The 26,827-nt window shown below is 50.2% G+C and overlaps 1 protein-coding gene across 1 annotated transcript; it reads right to left on the reverse strand.

Annotated features, from left to right (window-relative positions):
• POLR3C (RNA polymerase III subunit C) lies at nt 1-26,256 on the reverse strand. The gene is made up of 14 exons (XM_082242505.1): nt 26,109-26,256; nt 17,390-17,645; nt 15,742-15,924; nt 15,588-15,664; nt 13,962-14,066; nt 13,644-13,736; nt 11,324-11,404; nt 11,165-11,216; nt 7,289-7,349; nt 7,028-7,178; nt 4,202-4,303; nt 3,875-3,924; nt 1,509-1,658; nt 1-126 (listed from the first exon to the last, which is right to left on the reverse strand). The coding sequence occupies exons 1-14, from the start codon at nt 26,253-26,255 to the stop codon at nt 45-47; spliced, it is 1,590 nt and encodes a 529-aa protein (XP_082098631.1). The 5' UTR covers nt 26,256; the 3' UTR covers nt 1-44.
• Between the last annotated feature and the right edge of the window lie 571 nt (nt 26,257-26,827).

Raw genomic sequence — 26,827 nt, forward strand, 5'->3', positions numbered from 1 at the left:
TACACAGAAGACAGTGGATGATGAATACGCCCCTCCTCCCCCGCTCAGGCTCTGGCCTTTGTGCTGTTAATATACGCCTCCAGTATAAAGATGGTGTCATCCACCTGAATTTCACTGGCGTCCAACCTGGAGGGGAGACAAAACAAATCAAATAAAAATATATCAGAAAACAAAAATGGCCGAACTACAGCGTATGCCCGCTGGTGTTCCATGCATCCTTGTGCAGACCGCCCAACTGATGTCAATAGGACACAGATACCACGGCTACTCTGACATCTGTGCCGGTGCACGGCTCTGAGCACAAACTAGGTTTGGTAACGCGCATGCATGTCGCATCTCATTTGAGGAGGATAGGACCACCTGCCTGGGGATGCATGGAACGCCTGTGCATTGCTATGCAGGTAAAACACAGTCTCTGCAGGGGCGGCCATTGAAGTATGCCCATGTGAACGAGGTTTTAAGGATACTCAACCTGTGGCCCTCCAGCTGTTGCGGAACAAGAACCATGATGCCTCTGCCTTTGGGAATCAAGCTCGTAATTGCCAGCCTTGCAATGCCTCATGGGACTTGTAGTTCATCAACAGCTGGAAGGCCATTGGATGTGCACCCATTGGAATTCTGGAGAAGAATCAGGTCACAAAGTGGTGGAATTGGTTTCCCATGTGGACATAAAGTGGAACCAATTCCCTGCTAGTCATCCAGTATGGCAGTGAACTGCAGAGCTTACAGCAAAGAGGGGGGGGGGGGGTTGTGCACACACAGGGGGACTCTAGAACAGCAAAAACTTAACCTATGAGGTAGAAGGGGCATCATATATGACGCCTGATGTCACCAGGGTGTGTAGACACCCACACTGGACTAGTCTGGCAGATATCTATGTGATGGATATGGTAAAGGGATCTTCGGGGGGAGGGAGTCGTTGTTGGTCCCCAAAGGTGGTGGCTGCTTCCTTCCTTATACAATGTTAAATGCGATTGCCAGGTGGTTTATCATAAAACTTTACTGGAGGGGGAAGTTGTTGGTCCCCAAAGGTGGTGGCTGCTTTCTGCCTTATACAATGTTAAATGCGATTGCCAGGTGGTTTATCGTAAAACTTTACGGGAGTGATAAAAGGTTACGGTAGAGCCAACGGATTTCAGGGGAACAGCCTTCCCCTACTTCAGGGCTAATAGGCCAGTAATTAAATAAAAAGTTGATATCAGACACAAAAATAGATAGAATGTATGTGTGATATCTCCTCTCTCTCTGAAACGCGTTGCCTCTACTGTAACCTTTGCCATCCCCATCGAGTTTCATGAAAAAACCACCAAGCAAGAGGACCATCTGTTACCCGGTGCTCCTCCACACTGACGTCACCAAGGGGCTGCACATAACAAGACTCTACGCTTCGTGGGTGACTTCTGGGGTGGCATTACTGGTGGGGACGTTACTGGCTTCTGGGGTGGGAGGGGCCACAACAGATACTAAAAGGGCCGCAGGACACACCCCAGCACTGTAGAAGGTCTTACTTGTTGACGTTGCGTTTGAGGCTATCCAGCTGCTGTCGTTCAGGCGCTGTGATCATCTCCTCAATCTCCTGGAGTTGGGCCTCCTCGGCCCCCGTGGCCTGCATGGAAGCGATGATCGCCTCAATCCTCTGCGACTTCTCCAGCAGGCGCCTGACCGGTACAAAACATTTTTAATTCATTCAATTTATTTATTTTTTTTAATGTAATTTATTTTCTGCAGAGGAGGACCTGACTACATTCATGTGCATTACAGTTAGGGCTGCCAATAGGGGGGTACAGGAGGGATTCTCATACCAGTCAGGGGTCCCATTGGGTCAGCAGGGTGGCCTGAGCCTGGCAAAGGCTACCTATGGGTGTCCCCCCCTACTACTGACCTCTCTAGTCCAGTAAAGTCAAGTCTTACAGGCTCTGTTGTCAGAAGATGGGGAAAGGGGGGCTGTGTGGGGTCCCATAAATCCGGCTGCAGCAGCCACTGTGTTGTTGCCCTTCTGAAATATTCAGTCCTACCAGAGACTTAAAAGGCAGCAGTCGCAGCCAGTGATCTTTGAGATTGGCTGAAACAGAGCCACACCCACGCCATGTTGAACTGGACAGACTACTGGGACATGTAGTCCCTACGTCGCCACTGCTCCCAGCCATGCCACAGGAAGGAGAATAATTGGACTAGAGTGGTCACTTGATGAGGACGGAAAAGAAGGGACCAGGGAAAGCAAAAATATAACCCAAATAAAAATAAAAAATGCAAAAATCAGCACAAGGGACATAGCCTACAGTTGGTATGATGTGTTCCCTTATGCTGATGCCCCTTTTAGGGAAAATCTTCCTTTGTCTATCTATGAATGGATCATCTACTTGTCCTCCATTCATAGAAGCTGTAATCCAGCTTCTACAAAAGGAGGAGCTGGACAGAAGAGGTGGGCATAGTCAGGTACTCTTGATGAGAACCTGGGGCAGCCCTTTAATTCTATTAACCCTCGCCGCATCAGATTATTATGCTGATTGGGGAACATAGAAGAGGAATCAGCACAAGAGACAATAACTTACAGTTGATATGTGTCCCTTGTGCTGATGCCTCTTCTATTAAGTAAAATCTTTCTCTGTCCATGCCCACCCAACCCCCACCATTGTAATCTTCTTGTGTGGTTTAGGTTAATAGAACTAAGGGGCTCTCACAGGTTCTCATTAGTAGTGCCCATCTATGCCCAAATTTTTCCACCCAGTTCTCTCCATAGGTAGAAGCTTCTATAAATGAAAAGCTATCCATGAATGGAGGACGAGTGGGCGACTAATGGGGCGGACCCATCATCCACCTGTCCTCCATTCATAGAAGCTGTAGTCCGGCTTCTATGAAGGGAGGAGCTGGACAGAAGAGGTGGGCATAGTCAGGTACTCCTTGATGAGAACCTGGGGCAGCACTTTAGTTCTATTAACTCTTGTTGTGCCAAATGATTACGCTAGTGGGGGGGAACATAGATGAGGAAGATTTCACCAAATAGAAGAGTAATCAGCACAAGGGACATACCTTACATTTGGTCCCTTGTGCTGATGCCTCTTCTATTAAGTAAAATCTTTCTCCATCCGTGCCCACCCAACCCCCACCATTGTAATCTTCTTGTGTGGTTTAGGTTAATAGAACTCAGGGACTCTCACAGGTTCTCATTAGGAGTGCCCACCTATGCCCAACCTTTCCACCCAGTTCTCTCCATAGGTAGAAGCTTCTATAAATGAAAAGCGATTCATGAATGGAGGACGAGTGGGTGACTAATGGGGTGGACCTATCAATCATCCACCTGTCCTCCATTCATAGAAGCTGTACTCCAGCTTCTACGAGAGCAGGAGCCGGAGAGAAGAGGTGGGCATAGTCAGATACCGGGCATAGTCAGGTACTCTTTAAGAGAACCTCAGGCAGAGCTTTAGCTCTTTTAACGCTCGGCGCACCAGAAAATTACGCGGGGGGCACATAGATGGAGGAAAATTTCACATAACAGAAGAGGAATCAGCACAAGGGACACATCCTGACCATAAGTTGTGTCCCTTGTGCTGATTTTTGGGTTATTTAGGTTACACTTAGGCTCTAAGGGAATGAACAGTGTACATTGTATAGGGGGTGGAAGGGTGGCTTGGGCACATGATTACTTAAAATGCCTGGAGTTCTTTAAAGTTGTCCTTTAAAGCCCCACTTTAACCAAAACATTTTTAGTCTGGATGGACCAGTCAAGGGATAGAGCCCCTGTCAGGTTTTATAGCTTTGTGTGCCCATTTGGGGGGATTTAACTTCACTTCCTGCCAGGACAGGAAGTGATAGAAAATATGGTCAACGGGGACACAGATCAAGCCATACAAAGGAAAGGAGATCCAGTACTCACTTGTTTTCTTTAGTCTCGGACTGTCTCCTCTCAATCAGGTTGGCGACTGTCTGTATGGAAAAGACAAGATAGTGTGACATCACCATTACGTTTTTTTGTATTGCCCCCTTTTTTTTTTTTGTTGCTGGACGGGAAAAATGGTGACCCCGTATTACAGAGACCCCATTACCAGACCATTCATTTTATCTTCCCATACGATTATATGTGCATTTAACATATTTATTGTGTGTTCTTTATACTGTAACCCCCTCGGACTGCAACATCTTCATTCGCCCTTCTATTGTGAAAGATATTGGGAAGAGTAGAGGACGCTCGTGGAACGCATACCTTGTAGCATCGGTGTAGTAGCATGCGCGCAGTGGGTAGCGAGTTCACCGTGTACAGGTAGAATGTTCTGGAAGGTGCGTGGTCTGGTGTCTTGGGGATTTCCTGTATAATGGGAAAAAAAAACAACAAAAAAAACCCCTTAAATTAGTGCAACGATGTGTGATGATTGGATAAACAGTGAGGTCAGTGAGGAGCCCCAGTAACATCTCCTCTTACATTGGTGGTCAGTGGGGAGCCCCAGTAACATCTCCTCTTACATTGGTGGTCAGTGAGGAGCCCCAGTAACATCTCCTCTTACATTGGTGGTCAGTGGGGAGCCCCAGTAACATCTCCTCTTACATTGGTGGTCAGTGGGGAGCCCCCAGTAACATCTCCTCTTACATTGGTGGTCAGTGGGGAGCCCCCAGTAACATCTCCTCTTACATTGGTGGTCAGTGAGGAGCCCCAGTAACATCTCCTCCTTACATTGGTGGTCAGTGGGGAGCCCCAGTAACATCTCCTCTTACATTGGTGGTCAGTGGGGAGCCCCAGTAACATCTCCTCTTACATTGGTGGTCAGTGGGGAGCCCCAGTAACATCTCCTCTTACATTGTTGGTCAGTGGGGAGCCCCAGTAACATCTCCTCTTACATTGGTGGTCAGTGGGGAGCCCCAGTAACATCTCCTCTTACATTGGTGGTCAGTGAGGAGCCCCAGTAACATCTCCTCTTACATTGGTGGTCAGTGGGGATCCCCCAGTAACATCTCCTCTTACATTGGTGGTCAGTGGGGAGCCCCCAGTAACATCTCCTCTTACATTGGTGGTCAGTGGGGAGCCCCAGTAACATCTCCTCTTACATTGGTGGTCAGTGGGGAGCCCCAGTAACATCTCCTCTTACATTGGTGGTCAGTGAGGAGCCCCAGTAACATCTCCTCTTACATTGGTGGTCAGTGAGGAGCCCCAGTAACATCTCCTCTTACATTGTTGGTCAGTGGGGAGCCCCAGTAACATCTCCTCTTACATTGGTGGTCAGTGGGGAGCCCCAGTAACATCTCCTCTTACATTGGTGGTCAGTGGGGAGCCCCCAGTAACATCTCCTCTTACATTGGTGGTCAGTGGGGAGCCCCCAGTAACATCTCCTCTTACATTGGTGGTCAGTGAGGAGCCCCAGTAACATCTCCTCTTACATTGGTGGTCAGTGGGGAGCCCCAGTAACATCTCCTCTTACATTGGTGGTCAGTGGGGAGCCCCAGTAACATCTCCTCTTACATTGTTGGTCAGTGGGGAGCCCCAGTAACATCTCCTCTTACATTGGTGGTCAGTGGGGAGCCCCAGTAACATCTCCTCTTACATTGGTGGTCAGTGAGGAGCCCCAGTAACATCTCCTCTTACATTGGTGGTCAGTGGGGATCCCCCAGTAACATCTCCTCTTACATTGGTGGTCAGTGGGGAGCCCCCAGTAACATCTCCTCTTACATTGGTGGTCAGTGGGGAGCCCCAGTAACATCTCCTCTTACATTGGTGGTCAGTGGGGAGCCCCAGTAACATCTCCTCTTACATTGGTGGTCAGTGAGGAGCCCCAGTAACATCTCCTCTTACATTGGTGGTCAGTGAGGAGCCCCAGTAACATCTCCTCTTACATTGTTGGTCAGTGGGGAGCCCCAGTAACATCTCCTCTTACATTGGTGGCGATAAGCTGCCCCATTATAGTGCTGCGCATCCTTAAAGCGGAGTTCCAGCCTAACCGCACACCCACCTGTCCCACGGTCCAGCGATGCGCCGTCTTCTCCCTCTCTGCTCCGCGGCGCCGGCATCACTGATGTGGGCACCCGGCTGTGACAGTTTGCGGCTTCACAGCCGGGTACGCACTGCGCATGCACGAGTTGCGCTACGCGTCTTGATTGGCCGGCAATCTTCTGGGACCTCTGACATGTCCCAGAAGATTGCAGGGAGGGAGGGAGGAGAACTTCCGCTCAGGGCGCCGCGGCACTCTGAGCGGAAGTGGGAGCGGGTACCTGTCAAAACTAGGTACCTGCTCCCCCCCCCAAAAATGACATGCCAAATGTGGCATGTCAGGGGGTTAGGACTATTTAAAGTGGAAGTTCCACTTTTGGGTGGAACTCCGCTTTAAAGCAAAGTTCCCACCCAAAAGTGGAATTTCCGCTTTAAGTAGTCCTAACCCCCTGACATGCCACATTCGGTATGTCATTTTTTTTCGTGGGGGGGGGGGGGGTTTAAGCGGGTACCTCGGTCCGAGTGCAGCAGCGCCCCGAGCGGAAGTTCTCCTCTCCATTCCCCCTCCCTCCCTTCAATCTTCTGGGACACATCAGAGGTCCCAGAAGATTACCGGCCAATCAAGACACGCAGCGTGATTCGTGCATGCGCAGTGTGCACCCGGCTGTGAGCCTGCAAGCTGTCACAGCCAGGTGCCCACATTAGTGATGCCGGCGCCGCCAAGACCAGAGGGAGAGGATCACTGGATCCTGGGACAGGTGAGGGTGTGTTTATTAAAAGTCAGCAAGTACACTTACAGGCTCTGTTGTCAGAGGATGGGGGAGGGGAATGGGGGGGTTGTGTGGGGCCCCATAAATCCGGCTGCAGCAGCCACTTTGTTGCTGCCCTTCTGTAGTATTCAGTCCTAATGGTGGCAGCCGCAGCCAGTGATCTTTGCTATTGGCTGAAACAGAGCCACACCCACGCCATGTTGAACTGGACAGACTACTGGGACATGTAGTCCCTACGTCGCCACTGCTCCTGGCCATGCCACAGGAAGGAGGAGAATTGGGCTATAGAGGTCACTTGATGAGGGCGGAAAAAGAAGGAACCAGGGAAAGCAAAATGACCGACCTGCAGGCTGATGAGGTTCACAGACAGCATCTTATACAGCATGTCCTTGGCTTCCTTGGCTGGGATCATGGCGAAATCCTCCACCTGTTTCTGCTCCAGGTGCCTCTTCCGCAGCAGGAGACGGAATATCCGGGCACATCGCGAGCCGAACCTTCACAAAGCAAGCCACAGAGAGATGAGAGATGGAGATGAGAGATGGAGATAGAGAGAAAGCATGAAGAAAAAAAAGTAAGAGGCGGGCGTTTTCCGGGTATCCCTCACCTTTCTTGTACAATGGACTCCAGGTTGGCCGAGGCCAGCGTTGCTACAGCTTTGTGTAGATCTTATAGTGAAAAGTTAAGTGAAAAAAACAGCTGAGCTCTGCAAAACCTGCCAATATACATACATATATACATACACACCTCAAAATTAAAGGAACGCTTTTTAATCAGAGTATAGAATCAAGTCAATTAAACTCCTGGGATATGGATCTGGTCAGTTAAGTAGCAGAGGGGGATGTTAATCAGTTTCAGCTGCCTTGGTTGAGACAACCTCTATAACATGAATGGTTTTACAGGTGGAGACACTGGCATTTTTTCCCTACTTTTCTGACTGTTTTTTACTAGTTTTGCATTTTGCTAGGGTCAGCGTCACTACTGGTAGCATGAGGGGATACCTGGACCCTATAGAGGGGGTCAGTGTCACTACCGGTAGAATGAGGCCATACCTGGACCCTATAGAGGGGGTCAGTGTCACTACTGGTAGCATGAGGCCATGCATGGACCCTATAGAGGGGGTCAGTGTCACTACTGGTAGCATGAGGCCATACCTGGACCCTATAGAGGGGGTCAGTGTCACTACTGGTAGCATGAGGCCATACCTGGACCCTATAGAGGGGGTCAGTGTCACTACTGGTAGCATGAGGCCATACCTGGACCCTATAGAGGGGGTCAGTGTCACTACTGGTAGCATGAGGCCATGCATGGACCCTATAGAGGGGGTCAGTGTCACTACTGGTAGCATGAGGCCATACCTGGACCCTATAGAGGGGGTCAGTGTCACTACTGGTAGCATGAGGTCATACCTGGACCCTATAGAGGGGGTCAGTGTCACTACTGGTAGTAGGAGACCATACCTGGACCCTATAGAGGGGGTCAGTGTCACTACTGGTAGTATGAGGCCATACCTGGACCCTATAGAGGGGGGGGGGGGGGGGGTCAGCGTCACTACTGGTAGCATGAGGCCATACCTGGACCCTATAGAGGGGGTCAGTGTCACTACTGGTAGTATGAGACCATACCTGGACCCTATAGAGGGGGTCAGTGTCACTACTGGTAGTATGAGACCATACCTGGACCCTATAGAGGGGGTCAGTGTCACTACTGGTAGCATGAGGAGATACCTGGACCCTATAGAGGTTGCACAGGCATTCCAACTCCTCCAGTATGGCACATCAATACGTGTCATTGCCAGAAGGTTTGCTGTGTCTCCCAGCATAGCCTCAGGAGCATGGAGGAGATTTCAGGAGACAGGCAGTTACTCTAGGAGAGCTGGACAGGGCCGTAGAAGGTCCTTAACCCATCAGCAGGACCGGTATCTGCTCCTTTTTGCAAGGAGGAACAGAATGAGCACTGCCAGAGCCCTACAAAATGACCTCCAGCAGGACACTGGTGTGAATGTCTCTGACCAAACAATCAGAAACAGACTTCATGAGGGTGGCCTGCGGGTCCAGCGTCCTCTAGTGGTCTATGTGCTCACTGCCCGGCGCCGTGGAGCTCAATTTACCATTGAACACCAGAATTGGCAGCTCCACCACTGGCACCCTGTGCTTTTCACAGATGAGAGCAGAGTTCACCCTGAGCACATGTGACAGACGAGAAAGGGTCTGGAGAAGCCTTCAAGAAGGTTATGCTGCCTGTAACATCGTTCAGTATGACCGGTTTGGTGGTGGGTCAGTGATGGTCTGGGGAGGAATATCCATGGAGGGACGCACAGACCTCTACAGGCCAGACAATGGCACCCTGACTGCCATTAGGTATTGGGATGAAATTCTTGGACCCATTGTCAAACCCTACACTGGTGCAGTGGGTCCTAGGTTACTCGTGGTACATGACAATGCCCGGCCTCATGTGGTGAGAGTATGCAGCCAGTTCCTGGAGGATGAGGGAATTGATAGCATTGAATGGCCCCCACACTCTCCTGACCTAAATCCAATAGAACACCTCTGAGAAATTATATTTCGATCCATCCAACGACGCCAGGTTGCACCTCAGTCTGTTTAGGAGCTCAGTGATGTCCTGGTCCAGATCTGGGAGGGAATGCCCCAGGACACCATCCGTCGTCTCATTAGGAGCATTCCCCGATGTGGTCAGGCATGCATACAAGCACGGAGGGGCCACACAAACTACTGAGGACCATTCTGAGGTCCTGCAATGAAATTTCAGTAAAATGGACTCGCCGGCTGCATCATTTTTTCACTTTGATTTTTGGGGTGTCTTTGAATTCAGCCCTCTGTAGTAGGGGGATAATTTTCATTTCCATCAAACTATGTGACATCCTTTCCTTCCTAACACATTACCCAGTCCATACCAGTATAGACCCTAACATATTACCCAGTCCATACCAGTATAGATCCTAACACATCACCCAGTCCATACCAGTATAGATCCTAACATATTACCCAGTCCATACCAGTATAGATCCTAACACATCACCCAGTCCATACCAGTATAGATCCTAACATATTACCCAGTCCATACCAGTGTAGATCCTAACATATTACCCAGTCCATACCAGTATAGATCCTAACACATTACCCAGTCCATACCAGTATAGATCCTAACACATTACCCAGTCCATACCAGTATAGATCCTAACATATTACCCAGTCCATACCAGTATAGATCCTAACACCGTGATTGCGAACCTTGGCACCCCAGATGTTTTGGAACTAAATTTCCCGTGATGCTCATATACTTTGCAGTGTAGTGGAGCATCATGGGAAATGTAGTTCCAAAACATCTGGAGTGCCAAGGTTCGCCATCACTGTAACGCATTACCCAGTCCATACCAGTATAGATCCCAAGACATTCCCCAGTCCATACTAGCGTAGATCCCAAGACATTACCCAGTCCATACCAGTATAGATCCTAACACATTACCCAGTCCATACCAGTATAGATCCCAAGACATTCCCCAGTCCATACCAGTATAGATCCTAACACATTACCCAGTCCATACCAGTATAGATCCCAAGACATTCCCCAGTCCATACTAGTATAGATCCCAAGACATTACCCAGTCCATACCAGTATAGATCCTAACGCATAACCCAGTCCATACCAGTATAGATCCTAACACATTACCCAGTCCATACCAGTATAGATCCTAACACAGTGATTGCGAACCTTGGCACCCCAGATGTTTTGGAACTAAATTTCCCGTGATGCTCATATACTTTGCAGTGTAGTGGAGCATCATGGGAAATGTAGTTCCAAAACATCTGGAGTGCCAAGGTTCGCCATCACTGTAACGCATTACCCAGTCCATACCAGTATAGATCCCAAGACATTCCCCAGTCCATACTAGCGTAGATCCCAAGACATTACCCAGTCCATACCAGTATAGATCCCAAGACATTCCCCAGTCCATACTAGCGTAGATCCCAAGACATTACCCAGTCCATACCAGTATAGATCCTAACACATTACCCAGTCCATACCAGTATAGATCCTAACATATTACCCAGTCCATACCAGTATAGATCCTAACACATTATCCAGTCCATACCAGTATAGATCCTAACACATTACCCAGTCCACACCAGTATAGATCCTAACACATTACCCAGTCCATACCAGTATAGATCCTAACACATTACCCAGTCCATACCAGTATAGATCCTAACATATTACCCAGTCCATACCAGTATAGATCCTAACACATTACCCAGTCCATACCAGTATAGATCCTAACACATTACCCAGTCCATACCAGTATAGATCCTAACACATTCCCCAGTCCATACCAGTATAGATCCTAACACATTCCCCAGTCCATACCAGTATAGGTATCCAGCACGAGATTTTTTCCCCTTTGAGATCTGATGTGTTTTCAAAGTGTTCCTTTCATTTTTTGGGCAGTGTATATAAAGGATACTGATGACGAACATTCCTCCCCCGCTGTCCCCGGACCTTCCGACAAACTCCAACTACAACGAGAAGAAGCAGAGAGAATTCAAACACACAGATCTGCCATAACACGGCAGCCGCCTCCCCCTTCACAAAGAATTCCCTCCCCAGAATCCTCTCTGCTCACCGGGTCATCTGCCAGCAGTGTCAGGTACTGGTCCAGAACCTGCTTGGAGATATTGTATCCTTGTGGGAAGGATCTGAAGATCTGAAAAGAAACAAAGAAAATCTTTGCTCACAACTGTACAGAACTCGTTAGAGCCAGCAGGTGCACCCAAGCACGCGTTTCAGGACAGCCCATTGATTTTAGTAGGTGTGAAGTGTGCAAAAAAAAAAAACCTCCAACTATCACCTCTAAAGCAGGGTGACAACACAGGAGAAGACTGGGACAGAGTGTTGTCACCCTAGAACAGGAAGAGGCGAGACATCGCTGCAACCTCCTCTTCGATCCACAGCTCCAAGAACTGGGTGCTCCAGCTGAAAGGTCCCGGATCACCTCCAGAGTTCTACAGACCACAGAAGAATCCAGCACCCCAGTAAGTCAGCATATATACAGCCATCCAACAGTAACACAGCCAAACAGCAGCCCAACGCATTTCGTCCCTGGCCAAAACACGTTAGAATTTTATTAGTGTAATTCAGCCAAATAAAATTCCAACGAGTTTTGGCCAATGACGAAATGCGTTGAAATGCTATTTGGCTGTATTCCACTGTTTTGTAACATAGGAGGAGTTTATATGCTAACTTACTAAAAAAGTGTAACACAGCAGAATAAAATTCCAACCCATTTCGGCCTTTAGGGTTTTTTGTCTGTATTCCACGTTTTGGCCTACAGGCTGTATTCCACCATTTTGTAATAAAAGATCACCGTATATGCGGAATTACTAAAATAGAGGAATACAGAAGAACAAAAAAACAACGCGTTTCGCCACTAGGACGACACACGTTGGGTTGTATTCGGCTGTATTTTGTAATAAAGGATGATCGTATAACCTCCAGAGCTACACAGTCCACAGAAGAAGCAGGAATCCCAATAAGTTAGCATATAGTCATCCTTTATTACTAAATAGTGGAATGCAGCCTTTAGGACGAAACGTGTTGGTATTTTATTTTAGCTGTATGCCACTGTTTTGTAATAAAGTATGACCGTACATGCTGACTTACTAAAGTATTAGAATACAGCCAAATAAAAATCCAACACGTTTCGGCTTAAAATAGTAGAATACAACCAAATAAAAACCAACATGTTTCGTCCTTGGCCGAAACACGTTGTTTTTTTATTGGCTGCATTTCAAGGTTTTGTAATAATTGATGACCGTATAACCTCCAGAGTTACACAGTCTACAAAAGTAGCAGGAGCCCCAGTAAGTCAGACTATACAGTCATCCTTTATAACAAAATAGTGACATACAGTCTTTAGGACGAAACGTGTTGGGTGTTCATTCAGCTGTATTCCACTGATTTGTAATAAAGGATGACCGTATATGCTGACTTATTAAAATAGTAGAACTAAGCCAAGTAAAAATCCAACACGTTTCGGCTTAAAATAGTAGCATACAACCAAATAAAAACCAACATGTTTCGTCCTTGGCCGAAACACGTTGGTTTTTATTGGCTGCATTCCACTGTTTTGTAATAAAGGATGACCGTATATGATGACTTACTAAAATAGTAGAACACAGCCAAATAAAAATCCAACATGTTCTGACGTAGAACACAACCAAAATGAAGATCCAACATGTTTCGTCCTTGGCCGAAACACGTTGGTTTTTATAGGCTGTATTCCACTGTTTTGCAATAAAAGATGACCGTATATGCTGACTTACTAAAATAGTAGAACACAGCCAAAAAAAAAATCCAACACGTTCCAGCGTAAACTAGTAGAATACAGCCAAATAAAAATCCAACACGTTTGGTCCTTGGCCGAAACACGTTGGGTTTTTATTGGTTGCATTCCACGGTTTTGTAATCAAGGATGACTGAAAAACCTCCAGAGTTACACAGTCGACAGAAGAAGCAGGAGCCTCAGTAAGTCAGCATATACAGTCATCCTTTATAACAAAATAGGGAAATACAGTGTTTAGGATGAAACGCGTTGGTATTTTTATTTCAGGTGTATTCCACTGTTTTGTAAGAAAGGATGACCTTACTAAAATAGTGGAATACAATCAAATAAAAAATCCAACACGTTTCTGCATAAAATAGTAGAATACAGCCAAATAAAAATCCAACACGTTTCGTCCTTGGCCGAAACACGTTGGTTTTTATTGGCTGCATTCTAAGGTTTTGAAATAAAGGATGACTGTAAAAGCCGACCTACTGGGGTTCCGGGTCTTCTGTGGACTGTAGAACAGGAAGTGCCTAAACACGGAGCATGTATGAATATATACAGCAGCTGCTGTGAAGTCCCTAAGCCTGTGATCCGGCCGCAGGAGGCGGAGCGTTACCTCATTGGAGGAGAGCGGCTGCGTGTGAGATGCGTTGGAGGAGGTGGTAACTTCGCTCATTCTCAGCATTGTCCGCACAATCTCGCTGCTGGTCTGCAATGGAAGAGAAGCTTTTACCGACCACACAGAACGCAATACATTGTATAAAAGCTGGCCACACACGGTACAATCTGATTGGACAATCTCCTTTTAGATCTACCAACATCTATGTAATGCAAGATCTTTCCTGATTGGATACAAATCGAATGTACTGTTTTTTTTATATTACATGGTCAATCCACAGACGATCGGTGTGGTCAGCTTATAGGGAGATTGTACCTGATCCATCTTATTGGAGACGGCACTGATAATGGCCTGGTCCCGGAAGTGCTGGTGGAAGCGCTCGGTGTTAATCTGCCAGTAAATCCCGTCATCCTGGCCCGTCTGCAGAGAGAGGACAGAGAGTCATGGCTGGTGGGAGGGGCCTGCAGGGGGATGTACATAGCTTTGAGAAAACATCACAGCACACGGCCTTAGTACTGATGTAAGCAGTGGGAGGAGTTATGCAAACATTATAATCCCTTGATGGGCGGGTGTCAGTCTGGAGAGGGCGTTCCTAGGTAGGCCGCATTTGCATAGGTAACGCCCACTTGTAATGCCAATCCCCCCCATGAATGAAAGAACTGAAATCTATTGAATGAAAGGGGCTGGACCAGGGAAAGTCATTCTGTGGCACTGAGTCTGGGGCACATTCCCCTTCTGCTCCCCCCCAGCTCTTATGAAGGGGCGGGGCCAGGGACAGTCATTTTGTGGCAAGTGCCCCTTCTACCCCCCAGCTCTGAAAAGAGGGATGGGCCGGGGAAAGTTATTCTGTGGCACGGAGTCTGGGGCACGTTCCCCTTCTGCACCCCCACCCCCTTGTCAAGCTCTGATGAAAGGGGCGGGCCAGGGCCAGTCAGTCTGTGGCATGTGCCCCTACTACCCCCCCCCCCACCTCTTGTCCTAGGTGTGATGAAAGGGGTGGGCCAGGGACAGTCATTCTGTGGCACCGAGTCTGGGGCACATTCCCCTTCTGCCCCCCCCCCCCCAAGTCTTATGAAGGGGCGGAGCCAGGGACAGTCAGTTTGTGGCACTGAGTCTGGGGCACATGCCCCCTCTACCCCCCCCCCCCAGCTCTGATGAGAAGGATGGGCCAGGGACAGTCCGTTTGTGGCACTGAGTCTGGGGTATGTGCCCCTTCTACTCCCCCCCCCCCCCAGCTCTGATGAGAAGGATGGGCCAGGGACAGTCCGTTTGTGGCACTGAGTCTGGGGTACGTGCCCCTTCTGCCCCCCCACGCCCTTGTCCAGCTCTGATGAAAGAGGCGGGCCAGGGACTGTCAGTCTGTGGCAAGTGTCCCTTCTGCCCCCCTCCCCGCCTAGGTTTGATGAAAGGGGTGGGTCGAGGACAGTCAGAGTGGCACTGAGTCTGGGGCACATTCCCCTTCTGCTCCCCCCTATCCTAGCTCAGATGAGAGGGGCGGGCCAGGGACAATCAGTCTGTGGCACTTTCCCCTTCTGCCCCCCCTCCTTCCTAGGTTTTAAGAAAGGGTTGGGCCAGAGACAGTCAGTCAGTGTGGCATTGAGTCTGGGGCACAAGCCCTTTCTCCCCCCCCCACTCTGATGAAAGGAGTGGGCCAGGGACGGTCAACCTGCTAAGGAAAGGGCTAGATGATGCTAGATGTCCTCCAGCCAGGAAATTGGATGGGGCTCTATATGACTTGCTGCAGCTTCTAATGCACATGGTGAGAAGCTCACAGTGTGCAGTGACATCAGAGGAAGCCGTTTCAGTCCAGGAGAGGAGCCGATACACCTGGAGGATGGAGGTCAATTTAAATTATTGATCGATATTCACTCCAGCCAATCAAATTTGACCGACTGCGCTGTGATCTGTTCATCAGACCTGTGGGTGAGGCAAGTTACTCACATCAGAGTCTTTTTTCGGTCTCTTGCTCTGGCTGGCACCTTCCTCCTCATCGGAGGATCTCCGCCGCTTCCCCCGACCTGCAAGAACCAATCAGAGTCCATTATACTGAGGTATGAGGAAATCCAAGACCGACCAGAGCCTGTCCTTCCCTTACCGACCAGGAGGACCCGGGGGACGGAGAACATCTCCTTCTCATTGGTCACGAAGGTTGGGATGGGCAGTGGGCGTCCTTCAGTGCCAACTTTATCCTCGAGCACCGGACAGCGCTGCACAAAGTGCGTGTCTGCCAGCTGGGTGAAGGTGGCCAAGACCTCGCTGTACTCCATACTCTTCCCGTCTGCAGGACAAAAGGAAATATTATATCTGAGAACGCAGCCTATCCAATCACTAGAGAGCAGTGACATCACTGAGAATGCAACCTATCCAATCACTAGAGAGCGGTGACATCACTGAGAATGCAGCCTATCCAATCACTAGAGAGCGATGACATCACTGAGAATGCAACCTATCCAATCACTAGAGAGCGGTGACATCACTGAGAATGCAGCCTATCCAATCACTAGAGAGCGATGACATCACTGAGAATGCAGCCTATCCAATCACTAGAGAGCGATGACATCACTGAGAATGCAGCCTATCCATTCACTAGAGAGCGGTGACATCACTGAGAATGCAGCCTATCCAATCACTAGAGAGCGATGACATCACTGAGAATGCAGCCTATCCAATCACTAGAGAGCGATGACATCACTGAGAATGCAGCCTATCCAATCACTAGAGAGCGGTGACATCACTGAGAATGCAACCTATCCAATCACTAGAGAGCGGTGACATCACTGAGAATGCAGCCTATCCAATCACTAGAGAGCGATGACATCACTGAGAATGCAGCCTATCCAATCACTAGAGAGCGGTGACATCACTGAGAATGCAGCCTATCCATTCACTAGAGAGCGGTGACATCACTGAGAATGCAGCCTATCCATTCACTAGAGAGCGGTGACATCACTGAGAATGCAGCCTATCCATTCACTAGAGAGCGGTGACATCACAGAGAATGCAGCCTATCCATTCACTAGAGAGCGATGACATCACTGAGAATGCAGCCTATCCAATCACTAGAGCACGGTGACATCACTGAGAATGCAGCCTATCCATTCACTAGAGAGCGGTGACATCACTGAGAATGCAGCCTATCCATTCACTAGAGAGCGGTGACATCACTGAGAATGCAGCCTATCCCTTCACTAGAGAGCGATGACATCACTGAGAGTGCAGCCTATCCAATCACTAGAGAGCGGTGACATCACTAAGAATGCAGCCTATCCATTCACTAGAGAGTGATGACATCACTGAGAGTGCAGCCTATCCAATCACTAGAGAGCGGTGACATCACTGAGAATGCAGCCTATCCAATCACTAGAGAGCGGTGACATCACTGAGAATGCAGCCTATCCAATCACTAGAGAGCGATGACATCACTGAGAGTGCAGCCTATCCAATCACTAGAGAGCGGTGACATCACTGAGAATGCAGCCTATCCAATCACTAGAGAGCGATGACATCACTAAGAATGCAGCCTATCCAATCACTAGAGAGCGGTGACATCACTGAGAATGCAGCCTATCCAATCACTAGAGAGCGATGACATCACTGAGAATGCAGCCTATCCAATCACTAGAGAGCGATGACATCACTAAGAATGCAGCCTATCCATTCACTAGAGAGCGATGACATCACTAAGAATGCAGCCTATCCAATCACTATGACATCATTACTTTCTCCCCCATGGTTCTCCTCACCCTCCATGGTCTCGGTCAGGCGGTTGGCCACCTTCTTCACCCCGGCTGTGACGGTCATCTTGCCGTTGAGCAGCAGCTCCTCCACAATCAGCTCTCCGGTGTCACCGTACAAAGTCTTGGCTGTGTAGATGTAGCGAGGATAGCGCAGCATGCGGAGGCAGGGCTGACACTGCGCCGTATATTCTACAAACCCCCGCCTGTGCATCTGATAGGTCACCAGATTGTGCTGGATGAGGACACACAGCGCCTTCTTCACCTGAGGGGACATTAGAGTGTAAGCTCCTCTGCTACAGAGACTGAGGGGGAGGGGACATTAGAGTGTGAGCTCCTCTGGTGCAGAGACTGATGTGACTGTGGGGGAGGGGACATTAGAGTGTAAGCTCCTCTGCTACAGAGACTGAGGGGGAGGGGACATTAGAGTGTAAGCTCCTCTGGTACAGAGACTGATGTGACTGTGGGGGGGGGGGGGGGGGACATTAGAGTGTAAGCTCCTCTGGTACAGAGACTGATGTGACTGTGGGGGAGGGGACATTGGAGTGTAAGCTCCTCTGCTACAGAGACTGTGGGGGAGGGGACATTAGAGTGTAAGCTCCTCTGGTACAGAGACTGATATGACTGTGGGGGAGGGGACATTAGAGTGTAAGCTCCTCTGGTACAGAGATTGATGTGACTGTGGGGGAGGGGACATTAGAGTGTAAGCTCCTCTGCTACAGAGACTGATGTGACTGTGGGGGAGGGGACATTAGAGTGTAAGCTCCTCTGGTACAGAGACTGATATGACTGTGGGGGAGGGGACATTAGAGTGTAAGCTCCTCTGGTACAGAGACTGATGTGACTGTGGGGGAGGGGACATTGGAGTGTAAGCTCCTCTGCTACAGAGACTGAGGGGGAGGGGACATTAGAGTGTAAGCTCCTCTGCTACAGAGACTGATGTGACTGTGGGGGAGGGAGGGGACATTAGAGTGTAAGCTCCTCTGGTACAGAGACTGATGTGACTGTGGGGGAGGGGACATTAGAGTGTAAGCTCCTCTGGTACAGAGACTGATGTGAATGTGGGGGAGGGGACATTAGAGTGTAAGCTCCTCTGCTACAGAGACTGATGTGACTGTGGGGGGAGGGGACATTAGAGTGTAAGCTCCTCTGGTGCAGAGACTGATGTGACTGTGGGGGAGGGGACATTAGAGTGTAAGCTCCTCTGGTACAGAGACTGATGTGACTGTGGGGGAGGGGACATTAGAGTGTAAGCTCCTCTGCTACAGAGACTGATGTGACTGTGGGGGAGGGGACATTAGAGTGTAAGCTCCTCTGCTACAGAGACTGATGTGACTGTGGGGGAGGGGACATTAGAGTGTAAGCTCCTCTGGTACAGAGACTGATGTGACTGTGGGGGAGGGGACATTGGAGTGTAAGCTCCTCTGCTACAGAGACTGAGGGGGAGGGGACATTAGAGTGTAAGCTCCTCTGGTACAGAGACTGATGTGACTGTGGGGGAGGGGACAATAGAGTGTAAGCTCCTCTGGTACAGAGACTGATGTGACTGTGGGGGAGGGGACATTATAGTGTAAGCTCCTCTGGTACAGAGACTGATATGACTGTGGGGGAGGGGACATTAGAGTGTAAGCTCCTCTGGTACAGAGATTGATGTGACTGTGGGGGAGGGGACATTAGAGTGTAAGCTCCTCTGGTACAGAGACTGATGTGACTGTGGGGGAGGGGACATTAGAGTGTAAGCTCCTCTGCTACAGAGACTGATGTGACTGTGGGGGAGGGGACATTAGAGTGTAAGCTCCTCTGCTACAGAGACTGAGGGGGAGGGGACATTAGAGTGTAAGCTCCTCTGGTGCAGAGACTGATGTGACTGTGGGGGAGGGGACATTAGAGTGTAAGCTCCTCTGCTACAGAGACTGATGTGACTGTGGGGGAGGGGACATTAGAGTGTAAGCTCCTCTGGTACAGAGACTGATATGACTGTGGGGGAGGGGACATTAGAGTGTAAGCTCCTCTGGTACAGAGACTGATGTGACTGTGGGGGAGGGGACATTAGAGTGTAAGCTCCTCTGGTACAGAGACTGATGTGACTGTGGGGGAGGGGACATTAGAGTGTAAGCTCCTCTGCTACAGAGACTGAGGGGGAGGGGACATTAGAGTGTAAGCTCCTCTGCTACAGAGACTGATGTGACTGTGGGGGAGGGAGGGGACATTAGAGTGTAAGCTCCTGTGGTACAGAGACTGATGTGACTGTGGGGGAGGGGATATTAGAGTGTAAGCTCCTCTGGTACAGAGACTGATGTGACTGTGGGGGAGGGGACATTAGAGTGTAAGCTCCTGTGGTGCAGAGACTGAAGTGACTGTGGGGGAGGGGACATTAGAGTGTAAGCTCCTCTGCTACAGAGACTGATGTGACTGTGGGGGGAGGGGACATTATAGTGTAAGCTCCTCTGCTACAGAGACTGATGTGACTGTGGGGGGAGGGGACATTAGAGTGTAAGCTCCTCTGCTACAGAGACTGAGGGGGAGGGGACATTAGAGTGTAAGCTCCTCTGCTACAGAGACTGATGTGACTGTGGGGGGAGGGGACATTAGAGTGTAAGCTCCTCTGATACAGAGACTGATGTGACCGTGGGGGGGAGGGGACATTAGAGTGTAAGCTCCTCTGCTACAGAGACTGAGGGGGAGGGGACATTAGAGTGTAAGCTCCTCTGGTGCAGAGACTGATGTGACTGTGGGGGAGGGGACATTAGAGTGTAAGCTCCTCTGCTACAGAGACTGATGTGACTGTGGGGGAGGGGACATTAGAGTGTAAGCTCCTCTGGTACAGAGACTGATATGACTGTGGGGGAGGGGACATTAGAGTGTAAGCTCCTCTGGTACAGAGACTGATGTGACTGTGGGGGAGGGGACATTAGAGTGTAAGCTCCTCTGCTACAGAGACTGATGTGACTGTGGGGGAGGGGACATTAGAGTGTAAGCTCCTCTGCTACAGAGACTGAGGGGGAGGGGACATTAGAGTGTAAGCTCCTCTGCTACAGAGACTGAGGGGGAGGGGACATTACAGTGTAAGCTCCTCTGGTGCAGAGACTGATGTGACTGTGGGGGAGGGGACATTAGAGTGTAAGCTCCTCTGGTACAGAGACTGATGTGACTGTGGGGGGGGGGGGGACATTAGAGTGTAAGCTCCTCTGGTACAGATACTGATGTGACTGTGGGGGAGGGGACATTAGAGTGTAAGCTCCTCTGGTATAGAGACTGCTGTGACTGTGGGGGAGGGGACATTAGAGTGTAAGCTCCTCTGGTACAGAGACTGATGTGACTGTGGGGGGGGGGGGGACATTAGAGTGTAAGCTCCTCTGGTACAGATACTGATGTGACTGTGGGGGAGGGGACATTAGAGTGTAAGCTCCTCTGGTACAGAGACTGATGTGACTGTGGGGGGAGGGGGACATTAGAGTGTAAGCTCCTGTGGTACAGAGACTGATGTGACTGTGGGGGCGGGGACATTAGAGTGTAAGCTCCTCTGGTACAGAGACTGATGTGACTGTGGGGGAGGGGACATTGGAGTGTAAGCTCCTCTGCTACAGAGACTGATGTGACTGTGGGGGAGGGGACATTAGAGTGTAAGCTCCTCTGCTACAGAGACTGATGTGACTGTGGGGGAGGGGACATTAGAGTGTAAGCTCCTCTGGTACAGAGACTGATGTGACTGTGGGGGGGGGGGGGGACATTAGAGTGTAAGCTCCTCTGGTACAGAGACTGATGTGACTGTGGGGGAGGGGACATTGGAGTGTAAGCTCCTCTGCTACAGAGACTGAGGGGGAGGGGACATTAGAGTGTAAGCTCCTCTGGTACAGAGACTGATGTGACTGTGGGGGAGGGGACATTATAGTGTAAGCTCCTCTGGTACAGAGACTGATATGACTGTGGGGGAGGGGACATTAGAGTGTAAGCTCCTCTGGTACAGAGATTGATGTGACTGTGGGGGAGGGGACATTAGAGTGTAAGCTCCTCTGGTACAGAGACTGATGTGACTGTGGGGGAGGGGACATTAGAGTGTAAGCTCCTCTGCTACAGAGACTGATGTGACTGTGGGGGAGGGGACATTAGAGTGTAAGCTCCTCTGCTACAGAGACTGAGGGGGAGGGGACATTAGAGTGTAAGCTCCTCTGGTGCAGAGACTGATGTGACTGTGGGGGAGGGGACATTAGAGTGTAAGCTCCTCTGCTACAGAGACTGATGTGACTGTGGGGGAGGGGACATTAGAGTGTAAGCTCCTCTGGTACAGAGACTGATATGACTGTGGGGGAGGGGACATTAGAGTGTAAGCTCCTCTGGTACAGAGACTGATGTGACTGTGGGGGAGGGGACATTAGAGTGTAAGCTCCTCTGGTACAGAGACTGATGTGACTGTGGGGGAGGGGACATTAGAGTGTAAGCTCCTCTGCTACAGAGACTGAGGGGGAGGGGACATTAGAGTGTAAGCTCCTCTGCTACAGAGACTGATGTGACTGTGGGGGAGGGAGGGGACATTAGAGTGTAAGCTCCTGTGGTACAGAGACTGATGTGACTGTGGGGGAGGGGATATTAGAGTGTAAGCTCCTCTGGTACAGAGACTGATGTGACTGTGGGGGAGGGGACATTAGAGTGTAAGCTCCTGTGGTGCAGAGACTGAAGTGACTGTGGGGGAGGGGACATTAGAGTGTAAGCTCCTCTGCTACAGAGACTGATGTGACTGTGGGGGGAGGGGACATTATAGTGTAAGCTCCTCTGCTACAGAGACTGATGTGACTGTGGGGGGAGGGGACATTAGAGTGTAAGCTCCTCTGCTACAGAGACTGAGGGGGAGGGGACATTAGAGTGTAAGCTCCTCTGCTACAGAGACTGATGTGACTGTGGGGGGAGGGGACATTAGAGTGTAAGCTCCTCTGATACAGAGACTGATGTGACCGTGGGGGGGAGGGGACATTAGAGTGTAAGCTCCTCTGCTACAGAGACTGAGGGGGAGGGGACATTAGAGTGTAAGCTCCTCTGGTGCAGAGACTGATGTGACTGTGGGGGAGGGGACATTAGAGTGTAAGCTCCTCTGCTACAGAGACTGATGTGACTGTGGGGGAGGGGACATTAGAGTGTAAGCTCCTCTGGTACAGAGACTGATATGACTGTGGGGGAGGGGACATTAGAGTGTAAGCTCCTCTGGTACAGAGACTGATGTGACTGTGGGGGAGGGGACATTAGAGTGTAAGCTCCTCTGGTACAGAGACTGATGTGACTGTGGGGGAGGGGACATTAGAGTGTAAGCTCCTCTGCTACAGAGACTGATGTGACTGTGGGGGAGGGGACATTAGAGTGTAAGCTCCTCTGCTACAGAGACTGAGGGGGAGGGGACATTAGAGTGTAAGCTCCTCTGCTACAGAGACTGAGGGGGAGGGGACATTACAGTGTAAGCTCCTCTGGTGCAGAGACTGATGTGACTGTGGGGGAGGGGACATTAGAGTGTAAGCTCCTCTGGTACAGAGACTGATGTGACTGTGGGGGGGGGGGGGGACATTAGAGTGTAAGCTCCTCTGGTACAGATACTGATGTGACTGTGGGGGAGGGGACATTAGAGTGTAAGCTCCTCTGGTATAGAGACTGCTGTGACTGTGGGGGAGGGGACATTAGAGTGTAAGCTCCTCTGGTACAGAGACTGATGTGACTGTGGGGGGGGGGGGGACATTAGAGTGTAAGCTCCTCTGGTACAGATACTGATGTGACTGTGGGGGAGGGGACATTAGAGTGTAAGCTCCTCTGGTACAGAGACTGATGTGACTGTGGGGGGAGGGGGACATTAGAGTGTAAGCTCCTGTGGTACAGAGACTGATGTGACTGTGGGGGCGGGGACATTAGAGTGTAAGCTCCTCTGGTACAGAGACTGATGTGACTGTGGGGGAGGGGACATTGGAGTGTAAGCTCCTCTGCTACAGAGACTGAGGGGGAGGGGACATTAGAGTGTAAGCTCCTCTGGTACAGAGACTGATATGACTGTGGGGGAGGGGACATTAGAGTGTAAGCTCCTCTGGTGCAGAGACTGATGTGACTGTGGGGGAGGGAGGGGACATCAGAGTGTAAGCTCCTCTGGTACAGAGACTGATGTGACTGTGGGGGAGGGGACATTAGAGTGTAAGCTCCTCTGGTACAGAGACTGATGTGACTGTGGGGGAGGGGACATTAGAGTGTAAGCTCCTGTGGTGCAGAGACTGAAGTGACTGTGGGGGAGGGGACATTAGAGTGTAAGCTCCTCTGCTACAGAGACTGATGTGACTGTGGGGGAGGGGACATTAGAGTGTAAGCTCCTCTGCTACAGAGACTGAGGGGGAGGGGACATTAGAGTGTAAGCTCCTCTGCTACAGAGACTGATGTGACTGTGGGGGGGGGGGGGGGGGACATTAGAGTGTAAGCTCCTCTGGTACAGAGACTGATGTGACTGTGGGGGAGGGGACATTAGAGTGTAAGCTCCTCTGGTACAGATACTGATGTGACTGTGGGGGAGGGGACATTAGAGTGTAAGCTCCTGTGGTACAGAGACTGATGTGACTGTGGGGGAGGGGACATTAGAGTGTAAGCTCCTCTGGTGCAGAGACTGATGTGACTGTGGGGGAGGGGACATTAGAGTGTAAGCTCCTCTGGTACAGAGATTGATGTGACTGTGGGGGAGGGGACATTAGAGTGTAAGCTCCTCTGCTACAGAGACTGATGTGACTGTGGGGGAGGGGACATTAGAGTGTAAGCTCCTCTGCTACAGAGACTGATGTGACTGTGGGGGAGGGGACATTAGAGTGTAAGCTCCTCTGGTGCAGAGACTGATGTGACTGTGGGGGAGGGGACATTAGAGTGTAAGCTCCTCTGGTACAGAGATTGATGTGACTGTGGGGGAGGGGACATTAGAGTGTAAGCTCCTCTGCTACAGAGACTGATGTGACTGTGGGGGAGGGGACATTAGAGTGTAAGCTCCTCTGCTACAGAGACTGAGGGGGAGGGGACATTAGAGTGTAAGCTCCTCTGCTACAGAGACTGATGTGACTGTGGGGGAGGGGACATTATAGTGTAAGCTCCTGTGGTACAGAGACTGATGTGACTGTGGGGGAGGGGACATTAGAGTGTAAGCTCCTGTGGTGCAGAGACTGAAGTGACTGTGGGGGAGGGGACATTATAGTGTAAGCTCCTCTGCTACAGAGACTGATGTGACTGTGGGGGGAGGGGACATTAGAGTGTAAGCTCCTCTGCTACAGAGACTGAGGGGGAGGGGACATTAGAGTGTAAGCTCCTCTGCTACAGAGACTGATGTGACTGTGGGGGGGGGGGGGGACATTAGAGTGTAAGCTCCTCTGGTACACAGACTGATGTGACTGTGGGGGAGGGGACATTAGAGTGTAAGCTCCTCTGGTACAGAGACTGATATGACTGTGGGGGAGGGGACATTAGAGTGTAAGCTCCTCTGGTGCAGAGACTGATGTGACTGTGGGGGAGGGGACATTAGAGTGTAAGCTCCTCTGGTGCAGAGATTGATGTGACTGTGGGGGAGGGGACATTAGAGTGTAAGCTCCTGTGGTGCAGAGACTGAAGTGACTGTGGGGGAGGGGACATTAGAGTGTAAGCTCCTCTGGTACAGAGACTGATGTGACTGTGGGGGAGGGGACATTGGAGTGTAAGCTCCTCTGCTACAGAGACTGAGGGGGAGGGGACATTAGAGTGTAAGCTCCTCTGGTACAGAGATTGATGTGACTGTGGGGGAGGGGACATTAGAGTGTAAGCTCCTCTGGTACAGAGATTGATGTGACTGTGGGGGAGGGGACATTAGAGTGTAAGCTCCTCTGCTACAGAGACTGATGTGACTGTGGGGGAGGGGACATTAGAGTGTAAGCTCCTCTGCTACAGAGACTGAGGGGGAGGGGACATTAGAGTGTAAGCTCCTCTGCTACAGAGACTGATGTGACTGTGGGGGGGGGGGGGGACATTAGAGTGTAAGCTCCTCTGGTACAGAGACTGATGTGACTGTGGGGGAGGGGACATTAGAGTGTAAGCTCCTCTGGTACAGAGACTGATGTGACTGTGGGGGAGGGGACATTATAGTGTAAGCTCCTGTGGTACAGAGACTGATGTGACTGTGGGGGAGGGGACATTAGAGTGTAAGCTCCTGTGGTGCAGAGACTGAAGTGACTGTGGGGGAGGGGACATTAGAGTGTAAGCTCCTCTGGTGCAGAGACTGATGTGACTGTGGGGGAGGGGACATTAGAGTGTAAGCTCCTCTGGTACAGAGACTGATATGACTGTGGGGGAGGGGACATTAGAGTGTAAGCTCCTCTGGTACAGAGATTGATGTGACTGTGGGGGAGGGGACATTAGAGTGTAAGCTCCTCTGGTACAGACACTGATGTGACTGTGGGGGAGGGGACATTAGAGTGTAAGCTCCTCTGCTACAGAGACTGATGTGACTGTGGGGGAGGGGACATTAGAGTGTAAGCTCCTCTGCTACAGAGACTGAGGGGGAGGGGACATTAGAGTGTAAGCTCCTCTGGTACAGAGATTGATGTGACTGTGGGGGAGGGGACATTAGAGTGTAAGCTCCTCTGGTACAGAGACTGATGTGACTGTGGGGGAGGGGACATTAGAGTGTAAGCTCCTCTGGTACAGAGACTGATGTGAGTGTGGGGGAGGGGAGATTAGAGTGTAAGCTCCTGTGGTATACCTGATCCAGGGGGGTGTCGGTGTCCTTAGCGATGACTCTCAGCGGTTGGCTCCCGGTTCGGATGAGGAAAGTTCCCACGCGGGAGACGATTTCCCCGAAGTGCTCCTGCAGGAGGAGGGAGATGAGCTGAGCCTCGGCCTGGGTCATGGCTGCCAGGAGAGAAGATCGGTAATATAAAGGAATGCAGTCAGAGAAGGGGGGGAGGGGCTGTACAATAATCTATAGAGAGGAGGGATTATGTTCCATGCACCCGGTTCATTCTGTGTCATTTTCTAAGGAACAGATCAGCAACGGTCCCTAAAACTCATCCTAAAAAATGTTGGCCGCTGACAGCGGAATGTTAATAAAAAAAACCTCACTCACTGGGACAGGAAGTCGCACCCTCCCCCACTATAATAAAAATGTATTATTGTTTTAAAGGGATTTCCCCATCACTTCCTGTCCTTGCGACACCCATACTGGGGAAATGGAGGGCGGTTGTCACCGAGACAGGAAGTCGCTCCCTCCCCTCACTATAATAAAAAACTGTTATTGTTTTGAAGGAATTCCCTTTCACTTCCTGTCCTTGTGACACCCATGGAGAAAAGTGGGGCAGTTGTCACCAGGACAGGAAGTCGCACCCTCCCCCACTATAATAAAAATGTATTATTGTTTTGAAGGGATTTTCTATCACTTCTTGTCCTTGTGACTCCAATGGGGAAAAGGGGGGCGGTTGTCAC

This window comes from Pelophylax lessonae, assembly GCF_965119305.1.
Source record: "Pelophylax lessonae genome assembly, chromosome: 13".
NCBI lineage: Eukaryota > Metazoa > Chordata > Amphibia > Anura > Ranidae > Pelophylax > Pelophylax lessonae.